Below are 12,888 nucleotides of genomic sequence, written 5' to 3'. Positions count from 1 at the left end.
TATTGACATCTATGACAACAATTGCCATAAATTATTGACATCAAATGTTAAGGGTAAAAAATTGTCTCAACTACCATCATTTGATGAGTTTTTTCAAATTTTCCACCAAAAGCTTAATTTGACCTAAAAATACTACTAAATCACTTGTACAAATACAATTTTACCCTCAACAATTGATGTCAACAATTTAAGTCAATTGTTGACATCTATGTCAACAATAGATGTCGATTGTTGACATTTATGTCAACAAACAGAGAACCAAAAACTCACAGATGTCAACAATAGATTGTTAATTGTTGACAACATATTGATGGTAAAATTGTAAAATTGTATTTGTACAAGTGGTTTACTAGTATTTTTGGCCAAATTAAGCTTTTGTGGGAAATTGGAAAAAACTTATCAAATGATGGTAATTGAGGCAATTTCTCAATTGTATTTGTATAAGTGGCTTACGAGTATTTTTTGCTAAATTAAACTTTCGGTGGGAAATTGGAAAAGTTTACCATATGGTGGTAGTTGAGTCAATTTCTCAATTTTTTTTTTTGTTGATGCTTAGAAGGGCCTTTATTTTGGGCCGGGCCTGCGTCATATCTACACATTGTGAGTTTTGCTTTTGTTGTTACTTATCAGTGCTCAACACTTCATGTTTGACATTGGAGCTCCTAATTATCAGAGCTTTGAATAAGAATAATAATATTGCATTCTTACATTCAGGATATCAGAAGCCTATTGTTTTGTAATGAAATCTTATGCAAATTTATAATCAGCTATATTATTGATATCCAAGTTATTGTTTATGTCCAAAAAATATCAACACTCCTAGTGCAAAGATGGGAAAAACCCTATTATCCAGGTTTGGAATACAATAATTAATTGTTCTTTTTATGTGCGTGGTTTAATCTTAAATCAGACGTAAAATGGTATAAATGTCAGACTCGTCATTTCACTATCGTATTATTGGCTTTGTTGGTACCAAGGCGATTCACTGAAACATTTGATCTCAACAGCAAAACATGGCGATCAGCTCCGAGCCCGAATGATATTCCATTCAACCAACGAAGCAAAAAAATACACACAATTAGTTCAAGATACAAATTGCTCTAAAATTCCAAAACTTGATCAGCTATAATAGGATGTGTGTCACTGTGTGTATGCATGTGTACATAAAAATATATAATACAAAAGAAAGAGTACTTTAAATGGAAAAGAAACGTGGACGAGGAAGCATACATGCGAACAAATATTGATATGGAGTGGTCATTTCTAATTTTAATAATAAAAGACAATGGCACGAGACATGAGTGACAATGATATCCCAGGGACGCAGTAATTAAAGCATGACTTGGATTTCCACCAAAGGGTCATTTGCAAGGTCAATCCCATTATATCAACTCGGAGATTAATAATATTGACATTAATAATATTATTATTATTATATATATATATATATAGCACTATGCTCCGGCGGCCGCAACGATGAAATCTGGCCAAAATCACTGCAAACTCAGGATGAAGCCCTTAGGTCTTGTTCAGATGCTCGTTTACACTTGGAATACACGAGACTAGACATCATTATTATTTGTTGTTGCTATTTTATGCTTAAGAGCCAAGACGGTCAATCAATTATAATCCTACGTAATTATATCGATCGTTGTCGTAAATTGCTTTGATGAGTAACATACTAACAACCAGCACTACAAAAAAGAAGTGACTTTTTTCGATTAGAAACGACTTGTCGCTTCCAGGCCAGTCAACGAAAATCCAAATATTATCATTGTTCCCGTACTCCAGATCTGGTGCGCCAAGGATGACTCCGGTGTGGGTCCTGTTGGGTGAGTGGTTTTGGTTGTTTCTGTGTTGGGTACAAGAGAGATGTAATTTTATTATCTGTTTTTATTTTCCTAAATGTAAGTTTGTTTTTTTGAATTTCTTGTTTGGCTGACAAATCGAGTATTTTAATATTGTATTGTGGTTATTTTGTTTTGGATTGGAGATGGGTTTTCCACTCAATTTTGACTTATTGTTAGATTTTTATCTATACAAGCTGAAGAATTATCTTTTTCACGGTCACCGGACCACGGTTGTCTGGATCTATCCATCAACCATTGTGGGCATATCGAAAGAGCCTTATGAGTGCTCGAATTTTATTGTGTTGTTAATCTCTCCCTATATATGTCGAGAGTATGCATAAGCAAAGCGAACATATGTATTTAGTATTAGATTTATTCCGTCTTAAATTTGTATTGTGTCTAAGATGTTTATTCACTTGTATCAATGAGTATTTTACCCCTGTTCTAATATAAATCCTCGTGCAATTTTCAAAAAAAAAAAAAAAAAAAAAAAACATCTTTAAAGATACATATAATAGGTGATCTCAACCGTAAAATATGTACTTTATCTAACGGTCAAGATCAATATTACACATATTATAATATTATTAAGTTGATTGTCCTTAAAGTCGCAGAAGCTGCTTTGGCAAAGGCATTCAAAGCAAGGGCTTTTCTTTTGGTTTCTTTTGATAATATATATACGGAAAATTTTCCATAAGGAAATGTTATTCTGCTTGAGGCGTGACTATAGACATACCTGTATGTGGGTGGCACATTCTAGGCTCATGCTTGGCTTTCATAAAAGAAAAAGAAAAAAAAAACATTGAGGCTATCCATATAGTCAAAAGGACAATTATGTTGTTTCCAATCCCATCCCATAATGGATTTCATTTCATAATAATGATGATGCCTATTTTATTTTTACATTTGGTCCTTGGAGTTAATTAACTCCCTTATTGGACCCATTCTCATGCATTGCCTCTATTAATTATTTATTTACTCCATGTATATACATACCAGATAATTCACCTTCCCATCCCCAACTCGTACAAAAGCAATCAATAACAGCCGCTTACTTTGCATTTTTTAAATACACACGATCGATCGAAACCGATTTACTCATTATTCAATTGAATCTAGTTTTTTCTTTCATCATAATGTGTTGATTCCGTAATATATATATATTATATGTATAATATTTGGTAATTATGTAAAGTTACGTTTCTTGGAGAAATCGATCAACGTGATTCAGTGAGTGGCTATTAGAAAATCGCAATAAGAATCCCCGTTTGTTTTGTTGCCCCACAATCCATTTAAGGGTTTATTTTATTGATTGACATTCTTACTAAAGATCTAAAACTGATAATTAACCCCAACCACACAGCAATACAGAATCATAACTAATACGAGCCAGTAACTAAACTAGTCTTCTCTCGTGCATAATAATAATGCATTAGTGTTGGTTTGTATGTATATATATATATATATATATATATATATATATATATATATATTTTATATTGGGGATTAAAGAGTGGGATTGATAAAGTAACGATGGGGCAGCCTAGTATTATTGAAGAATATAATGAAAATATGAGGGGTCGGATTGACTTGGAAATGAGAGCTTCCTTTTTTGCCATCCCATTGGCACTCACTCACACACATGATTTAATATTACTGAATGAATAAGGGAAGTATATGTATATATAGAGAGAGCTCTTGCGTTTGTTACAATCAAATATGATTTTGTGATGAAAAGGGAGCGCCTCTGCAAATCTGGTCGGATAGATAATGTACCACAAGACTTATCCCATCTGAGGCTGATTCTGATGACACTCGTTATTGTTTTTGTGTGTTATTTTTGGATGTGACACTGCCACTACTTGTGTCCTTCTGTACTTCTAACTGGTTTTTCCAAAGTTCGGATTGAAACCAATATATGCACTTATAAATAAATCACAAGACTTTTTTAACAAAAGATTTTTCTGAAGAATTTCAGGCGCCATAAGCCAAGATGTACGTACAAACCAGAAGTTATGTCTATTATTTCCGCCAATAACTCTTATTAAAAATAATAGATAAACGAGGAACATGCTTTATCAGTGTTAAATTGTTCAAGTTAGAGAAAAAAAAAAATTTATTTTGTTTGACAAACAGTGTATTTGAGAATATCATTACTAAATTTTAGAGTTTACGGTTGAGGATATTTTTTTTAGGATGTGGGAGGAACTAGATAAATTTATTAGAAGTCCCCACTTATTAGTGGAGGAAAGCCGAATAATGAAAAACATTGATATTTGAGAATCAACAACGGAGATCAATTTACATATTCTTTCTTCCAAAATTATTAAGAGAAAAACTTTTATATTGTTTGAAGATGACTTTTTTTACTTTAAGTACTATATCATCTGTACATGTTGATGAACTCTTTTGGATCACTTTATTAGGATATGAAAGGAAAGAAAAGTATCAATGCATGAGAGGAATAAATGTGCACTCAATACTTTCGGCAATGGATACAATTAATTTAACCCCAAGAAAGGAATGACTTTAATCAATAGTACTAATTACTCCCAAAATCCAGCTTCAGTCAGCTATTTATACTTTTATTCGTACGTTGGCTTATGTTTCTCTTTGGCAAAACTGTGTTAAAATGGCGTTGAAGATGTTACAATACAACATGTTTTTTGGGTCTGGTATGATTCGTTCAAGATTTGTTACGAATCGATTTGATCTCTTAATTAGAAAATCCTAATCGATCGACATCTTTGCAACAGCTGACCTCCTATATAAGTAGTTTAGAATGCTGTTAGAGGTCTTTTTACGCACCATGATCTAATTACTCTATTAGTTGTTATTCACTGGGTGTTAATTTCATATATGACTGTTTTATTTTTATTTTTTTATTTTAAGTTTGTAATGTTCGATTGTTTTGACTTGTAATGGAACATCAATATAAAGTTGGCTGTTCACAAACAAACATAACTGATTGTCACGAAAGTTAATCCATGTGAGCCACTGAAAATCTTTCTATTTTGTTGATGAGAGAATCCTCATTTGGATCACGCACTTCCCTTTCAATGATTATCTTAATAAGTTGTCATTATTAGCAAGAATTTTTTTTTAATTAAAAAAAAGAGTAATTCTAAAGGATAATCCAAAGTGGGAAATGACTTGTGTGTTGTTAAGATGAGTTATGAAAAGAGATTTATTTGATAAAGACAAAAGCCAAGTTCTTGTACTGTACTAGACTCTGCATGCCTACGCAAAACATACATGTAACGAACTGTATGTGGACTAGACATTGCGAAAACACACACACACACACATATATATATATATATATATATATATATCCTTTATATATATGTGTGTGTGTGTACAGTGTATGCATATATTATATATGATGATGAGATGACTAGTATGCTAAACATTTGAGTGATCACATAATAATTAGCTCATCAGAAAGGCAGGCCACAAGACAATGACTGTTGCAAAGGGCAGGCCTGCTCATAGATTGAGACGCCTCAATCTCTATAAAGACCACGCACACACACACAACCAAGTCCCTTTGCCATTAGATCAGATCAGAGAGAGAGAGAGAGAGTAAATATATATATATATATATATATATATGAAATTAATTAATTAAAGTGGAAAACGTCACTTTAGTTATGAGCGAGCCCAAGGTAAAGAAGAAAGAAGAAGAACAAGAGCACTCTTTCCCATGCATGGGGGTCCATAGATTTCTCTTTTTGGAGAGAGGAGTTCAAGTTGATACAATACAAGAGCACTCTTTTCCATATACACATATATACATTGCTTTATTATTCAAGTGGAAGATCAAAGCAGATATATATTAGGATCGGCTTTTACTTTTGAGCCCTCTCTTTAAGACCATTCCATCTTCAAATATAATGTAATCTAATATAAAGCTCTCAAAACCTCATAGAGAGCTGTGTAGGGCAAAGCAAAGGAATAAAGCTGGGTTTTTATTTTTATTATAATTTGTTTTTAATACGATAAAGCTTTACTGCTAGAGTGTGGTGTCCATGCAAGCAACAGGTCCACAATTATATATGTATATTATAGAATAGAGATAGATCATCGCCACATAACATTTGTAATCATATATTAATAATCATCTTTTACTTCTTACACTTTCACTGCAACATTATGATCATCCTCTTTCCATCTCACAAAAACATTCTTCTAATATATTATATATGTATATGTCTGAAAATGTAAGAGATTTGACACAATGATGATGCATTATTGGTTTCCCATTCCATGATGGTACCAACCAACCAATGAATGAAGTACACACGCGAGAGTGTTACACTTACATGATGACGATAGCCAGAAACTATTACTCTCCCATTATAATATTATACCAATATACGATCACATTCAGATATGTTTTATGTATTTTATTATTATTATAATTTCGGGTCCTAGGCGCATAACTGTATCGAAACCCATCATCTATCGCATTGACATTCTGATCAGTTAAATAATATCCCAGCGATGCTCTTCTTGTGGCATACTGGCATATAAATAATGTGTTTGAAAATCAAAATGACTTGTTGAAAGCATTGAATGATTACATGAAATAAAAGCATTTTATGAATGAAGGCTTGGTTGATAAAATCAGACATTAATTAGCAAAATATATTCGAGGACAAAGAGGCCATTTCCCAAAGATTAATTGAAACTCTGCAACTCTCGTTCAATTTCAAAGCAATAAAGAGATCTCCTTTGCTTAAAGCTAAAGGGCATTTTTGTCTAAAGAAGAAAAAATAAAATAAAAAATAAAGCATCATCTACTTTACTTTTCCTCCCTCTAATCTTAAACTTTAAATTTCTGTTATCAACGGCCTTTTTTATATTTTTTTATATTTTTTTTCCCATTCTTCATCTTCTTCTTCACAGAAAAGGCCTTAATCTCTCTCTCTCTCTCTCTCTCTTTTTCTTTCTTTCTTTCTTTCTCTCTTTCCCTCTCTGCCGTGCTATACCATTTCAGCAGAATTTCAATTCTGCTATCTCCTCTTTACATAAAAAAAAGGCGGAAGCAAAAAGAAGGCGAGTAAAGAGAAAAGCAGAGGCTTGTATTAGAAGACACTCCCTCACTCACTCTCACTCTCAGTATGAATTCCCCACAAAAACACTTGAAGATTCCTCCAACTTTCTCTTTTTTCCTCGTAAACTATGGCTGCTTAAATCTCTTCCTCTATGTCTAGACTCCAAAGTCTGTAGGAGAAGGAGAGGCACAAAATAAAAATAGAAAAATGGAAACCGTGTTTTACACTCTACTATTCTGTCTTCTAACCATTTGTTGCACAGCCGAGTCTTCAGTGGCGAGTGACTATCACGCGTTGCTGAAGCTGAAGCAAGGATTCGAGTCCCCGGAAGCGGGCTTGTCATCGTGGACTCCTTCTCGGCGGGCCTCGCCGTGCTCCTGGGCCCGCGTTCGATGCTCCGCCGAGGCCCAAAGAGTGGTGTCCCTCAACTTGACGGAGTTGGGCCTCGGCGGCCACGTCTCTTCCTCGGCTCTTTCCCAGCTCGACGCCCTCTCCGAGCTCTCTCTCTCCGGGAACAACTTCTCCGGCGAAATCGAGGTCTCCCACTTGCCTGCTCTCACCTTCCTCAACATCTCCAACAACCAGTTCACCGGCAGCTTGGATTGGAGCTACTCCACCATCCCAAACCTCCGAGTCCTCGACGCTTACAACAACAACTTCACCGCTCCGCTTCCTCTCGCCGGCCTCCACAACCTCCGCTACTTGGACCTCGGAGGCAACTACTTCTCCGGCGAAATCCCCGCAAGCTACGGCGACTTGGTTTCTCTGGAGTACTTGTCCTTGGCAGGGAATGATATCCGCGGCAAAATCCCGCCCGAGCTTGGAAAGCTGTCCAAGTTGAGAGAGCTTTACTTGGGCTATTACAACGTGTACGAGGGCGGCATTCCGCCGGAGCTCGGGAAATTGGCGTCCCTGGTTCACATGGATCTTTCCAACTGCGAATTGGATGGCCAAATCCCGCCGGAGCTTGGCGACTTGAAGTCTCTGGACACTCTTTACCTCCACGCCAACCTTCTCTCCGGTTCGATTCCCAAACGGCTCGGAAACTTGACGAACCTGGTGAACCTAGACCTGTCCATCAACGCGCTGACGGGCCAAATCCCGGCGGAGTTCGGGAGCCTGAAGCGCCTGAGACTGCTGAACCTGTTCATGAACCGGCTCCACGGGTCGGTGCCGGATTTCGTGGCAACGGAGCTGGTGGAGCTAGACACGCTGGGGCTGTGGAAGAACAACTTCACGGGGGTGATTCCGGCGAGGCTGGGAGAGAGCGGGAAGCTCCAAGTCCTGGACCTGTCTTCCAACAAGCTGACGGGGGCGATCCCGGCGGGGCTGTGCAGCTCCGGCCGCCTGCGCACTCTGATCCTGCTGCGCAACTTCCTGCTGGGCCCCATCCCCGACGCCCTGGGCCGCTGCACCTCTCTCACCAGGCTCAGGCTCGGACAGAACTACCTCAACGGCACCATCCCCCCGCCCCTCCTCTACTTGCCGCTCCTCAACCTCGCCGAGCTTCAGGACAACTACCTCTCCGGCCCTCTCCCCGACAACCCCGACCCTTCCTCCGCTTCCCCACCCAAGCTGGCCGAGCTCAACCTCTCCAACAACCAGCTCGCCGGGAGCCTCCCCGACTCCATCGGCAACTTGTCGCACGTACAGACGCTGCTGCTGGCCGGGAACAAGTTCAGCGGGGCAGTGCCGGCGGCGGTGGGGCGGCTGGGCCAAGTGCTGAAGCTGGACCTGAGCAGAAACGCGCTGTCCGGGGAGATCCCCCCGGAGATCGGCGGGTGCGGCCGCCTGACGTACTTGGACATGAGCCAGAACAAGCTGACGGGGGCGGTGCCGGCGGCGATATCGCAGGCCAGGATACTCAACTACCTGAACCTGTCCCGGAACCTGCTGGAGGGGGCCATCCCCCAGGAGATCGGGGGGATGAGGAGCCTGACCACCGCCGACTTCTCGTTCAACAACTTCACGGGGAGAGTTCCGGAAGGGGGGCAGTTTGCGCTGTTCAACGCCACGGCGTTTGCGGGGAACGCGTGGGAGGGCGGGAGAGAGGAGGAGGAGGAGGAGGGGCGAGCGAAGGCGATGAAGGTGGTGTTCGTGGTGGGGCTGCTTGTGTGCTCGATGGCGTTTGCGGGGGCGGCGGTGGCGAGGGCGCGGGCGAGGGGGGGCGGGGGGGACAGGTGGCAGATGACGAGCTTCCACAAGGTGGGGTTCGGGGCGGGGGAGGTGGTGGAGTGGGTGCGGGAGGGGAAGGTGATAGGGCGGGGCGGGGCGGGGGTGGTGTACCACGGGAGGGTGGAGGGGGGCGGGGAGGTGGCGGTGAAGAAGCTGGCGCTGGGGGTGGGGGGACAGGACCGGGGGTTCAGGGCGGAGATAGAGACGCTGGGGTCCATCAGGCACCGCAACATCGTGAGGCTGCTGGCGTTCTGCTCCAGCAAGGCGGCGGACACGAACCTGCTGGTGTACGACTACATGAAGCAGGGCAGCCTGGGGGAGGCCCTCCACAAGAAAGGAGGGGCGGTGCTGGCGTGGGGCACCCGTTACAAGATCGCGGTGGACGCCGCCCGCGGCCTCTCCTACCTCCACCACGACTGCTCCCCCCTCATCCTCCACCGCGACGTCAAGTCCAACAACATCCTCCTCGACGCCCACTTCAACGCCCGCCTCGCCGACTTCGGCCTCGCCAAGTTCCTCCTCCACGGCCCCAACTCCCACTGCATGTCCGCGGTGGCCGGCTCCTACGGCTACATCGCCCCCGGTACGTATGTCGTTTCTTTCCATCTCAAAAGCAGAACCCGTTGGCATTGAATGATGAGTTGCTTGCAGAGTACGCGTACACGCTGGAAGTGGACGAGAAGAGCGACGTGTACAGCTACGGGGTGGTGGTGCTGGAGCTGGTGACGGGGCGGAAGCCGGTGGGGGACTTCGGGGAAGGGGTGGACATAGTGCAGTGGTGCAACAAGGTGGCCAGCGGGCGGCCACACGAGGCCGTCGTGCAAATACTGGACCGCCGCCTCTCCAACGTGCCCAGGGAGGAGGCGGCGCACCTGCTGTTTGTGGCGTCGCTCTGCATCCAACACAACAGCGTCCAGAGGCCCACCATGCGGGAGGTCCTTCACATGCTCTCCGAGTTCCCATCATTCCCCTATTAAACATTAAACATTAAACAACAACTTTTGCTTTTCTCCATATATATACACACCACACGCCCTTCCCTTCCCTCCCCTTTCATTATGTTTCAATCTCTTCTTTCTTCCTACATCACATCTATTGTGTTGTGCCAAAAGGTAAATCTTTTCTTTCTTTCTTTCCTTTATATTGGTTTAGATTTAGATACAAGAAGAGGGATTTGTTTGTTTCTTGGTTGGTTGGTTGTTGTTACCACTACCTGTAGAGAGAATATATCTACATATATATATATATAGTCAGAGAATAATAATTTTTGCATCAATTGCACCTTCTTTGGTATTTCTTGTTTATCTTTTTAAATGCTGAACTCATTCTTTTTCGCCAATTAAACTACGAAGTTGTCTCACGCGGTGATATAAGTGTTAATTAATCAAATAATGTTGAAGTTAACTTAGAGGGAAAGAATTGAGAGAGGGAAAACTGGAGATTATATTGAATGATCTCAAGTTTCAAATGTCAGTATACAAAACTCCTTATAGTAGTCGACAGCAGTCGTTGATACAAAACTCCTTATCTACTGTAATAAACGACATAGAAATAGAGAAAAACGACTAAGATTAATGTCAGCGCAGAAACGACAATCAGAAGCTTAGTGATAGATCTCTATGTATAAAATACAGGAAATTGGCTGCGTAGCCATCTTAAACACTATAATTTTTTTTTAGCCAACCTTTCGTTAATATGCTGTAAATATCCATATTGCTTACGTGGTTGTTTATTAATTAAATTAGGTTTACATTTTTGCCCTTATTTAATTCGCAGATTTTTTTAATTAGGCAGTTTTTATTTTCAAATTTCGAATCAAATAATGAAACCGAGTAGGGAAGTTTTCAAATTTGAAATTTCCTGCAGATTTTGAAAATTAATAGCCCATTTATTGTTATGTTTTTGGAAGTTTTTAGCGTTGACTTTATGTAATTAGTATCTATTTTCATGGCAATTTATATGGATAAACTCTGTAAATATATTCTTCATTTATTGATATTATTTTGTCTTCCATATATTCATAATTTCCAGAATTTTCGTGCTTAAAATATTTCCAGAATTTTTTTCAGTTTATTTACACGAATATACTGTAAATATGCTTTGTATTTACAGTGAATATACTGTAAATATGCTTTATATTTACAATGAATATACTGTAAATATGCCTTGTATTTACACGAATATACTGTAAATATGTTTTCTATTTACACGAACACACTATTAATGTGAACAACAACAACAACAAAAAAAATTGTTCTTCACGGGTCGTGCCTGAAATTGGGCCTCGCGGACGGTCCGACCCTCGGGACCCGCCTGATGAGCTTCTACGAGGAGTTCGGGTGCGAGGAGAGCGCGGGGTTGGTGTTCGACCAGATGGCTAGCTGCGGCGCCGCGGCTTGGACGGCGAGGCTAAGCCGGGACTCGAGGGATCGGCGGTTTCTCGGGGTTTTGGACGGGTTTAGGGACCCGGCGAGGCGGGGGCGTAGAAGAACGCCTCGGTGCTCTCCGTCGTCCTCGAGGCTTGCGCGAGGATCGGCGACAGAGGGAGATCGGGGAGGCAAGTTCATGGGAGCGCTGTCAAACTCGGAGAGCACCGAGGCGTTGTGATTCTGAATTAACGAACGGCGTTGCGATTCTGAATTAACAAACTCACAACTCAAATCAGCAACCAAAATTCAAAATTAAAAAAAAAAAACACACACACACACCTTAGGCGGAGGAGGAACGTCGATAGCCTGAAAGCTCCGATCAGAATCACGCGGCGACGGCGGTTCTGCACTGCCGCGCGGACTCAGCAAAGTTGTGCTTTGCGTGCGACTGACACGTGCACTCGGCAAACACCCTCTTCGGTCGTCACACTCAGTCCCTCCTCTGCGACTCCTGCGGCGGCCCTCCGGCGTCGATCTTCTGCTCCGACGAGGCGTCGGTCCTCTGCCATGACTGCGACTGGGACGCCCACCGCTCCTCCCTCCTCCCCACCGCCGCCGCAGACCCCTCGAGGGCTTCGCCGCCTGCCCCGACGTCTCCGACTTCCTCAGCATCCTAGGTTGCGATGTTTTCTTCATGTGGGATTTGGTGTGTTGGTTTTGGTCGCGTTTTTTTTTTGTTCTTCTTTTTTTTTTTTGAAAAACAATAAATGAGGGCGGTTGCGTGAAGTGTGAACGCAGCTATACGGTTTTAATTACCTCCTCGATTTTCGCGAGCATTTTTTATGTGTAAATGCGCTATATCTCAATATGGTCGGGAATAACAAAAGGGCAGACGCGTCCTAATTTGACTGTAAATAAATCCTCATGACTATTTACCATTAATTAACAAAATGTTGGCTAAAAATAAATTGTTTATTTTCAGGAGGCTATTTAGCTTAATTACTCTATAAAATATGTATAAACACGACAATTAGAAGTCAATGTTAGCGCAAAGTGACAAATTCCTAATAAATTGTTTATTTTCAGGAGGTTATTTAGCTTAATTACTCTATAAAATATGTATAAACACGACAATTAGAAGTCAATGTTAGCGCAAAGTGACAAATTCCTCTTGGCCCGTTTTAACCAAGGAGCATGGCGTGGCACGGCAAGATAGGATTAATGACGAAGACGACAACACGTGTCTTAGAAGATTGCGCAACTCGTCCTTATAAATTAATTCATTCTGAGAAGAAATGCACATTCTTTTTCCTTTTTATTATTCGCTATTACTCTGATTATATTGAACTCGTCATTCTTATTATTTGAATCGTCGAGTTTGACCTCTTGAAATGTGACCTTATATATTAGAATAAAATTAGTCGATTCCAGTAT

At 41.2% G+C, this 12,888-nt stretch overlaps 1 protein-coding gene across 1 annotated transcript; it reads left to right on the top strand.

The window, feature by feature from the left end:
* Positions 1 to 6,755: 6,755 nt before the first annotated feature.
* Positions 6,756 to 10,424, top strand: LOC149382721 (uncharacterized). The gene is made up of 2 exons (XM_089601104.1): positions 6,756 to 9,668; positions 9,737 to 10,424. Exons 1-2 carry the CDS (start codon positions 7,118 to 7,120, stop codon positions 10,060 to 10,062), a joined length of 2,877 nt encoding a protein of 958 aa, XP_089457230.1. The 5' UTR covers positions 6,756 to 7,117; the 3' UTR covers positions 10,063 to 10,424.
* The last annotated feature ends 2,464 nt before the right edge of the window (positions 10,425 to 12,888 follow it).

Source organism: Urtica dioica, chromosome 11 (genome assembly GCF_054948205.1).
Source record: "Urtica dioica subsp. dioica isolate 48M chromosome 11, U.dioica_male_clone48M_v1_H2, whole genome shotgun sequence".
Classification (NCBI taxonomy): Eukaryota; Viridiplantae; Streptophyta; class Magnoliopsida; order Rosales; family Urticaceae; genus Urtica; species Urtica dioica.
Note: the sequence above shows the minus strand (reverse complement) of the source record. Positions and strands in the feature narration are given on the sequence as shown.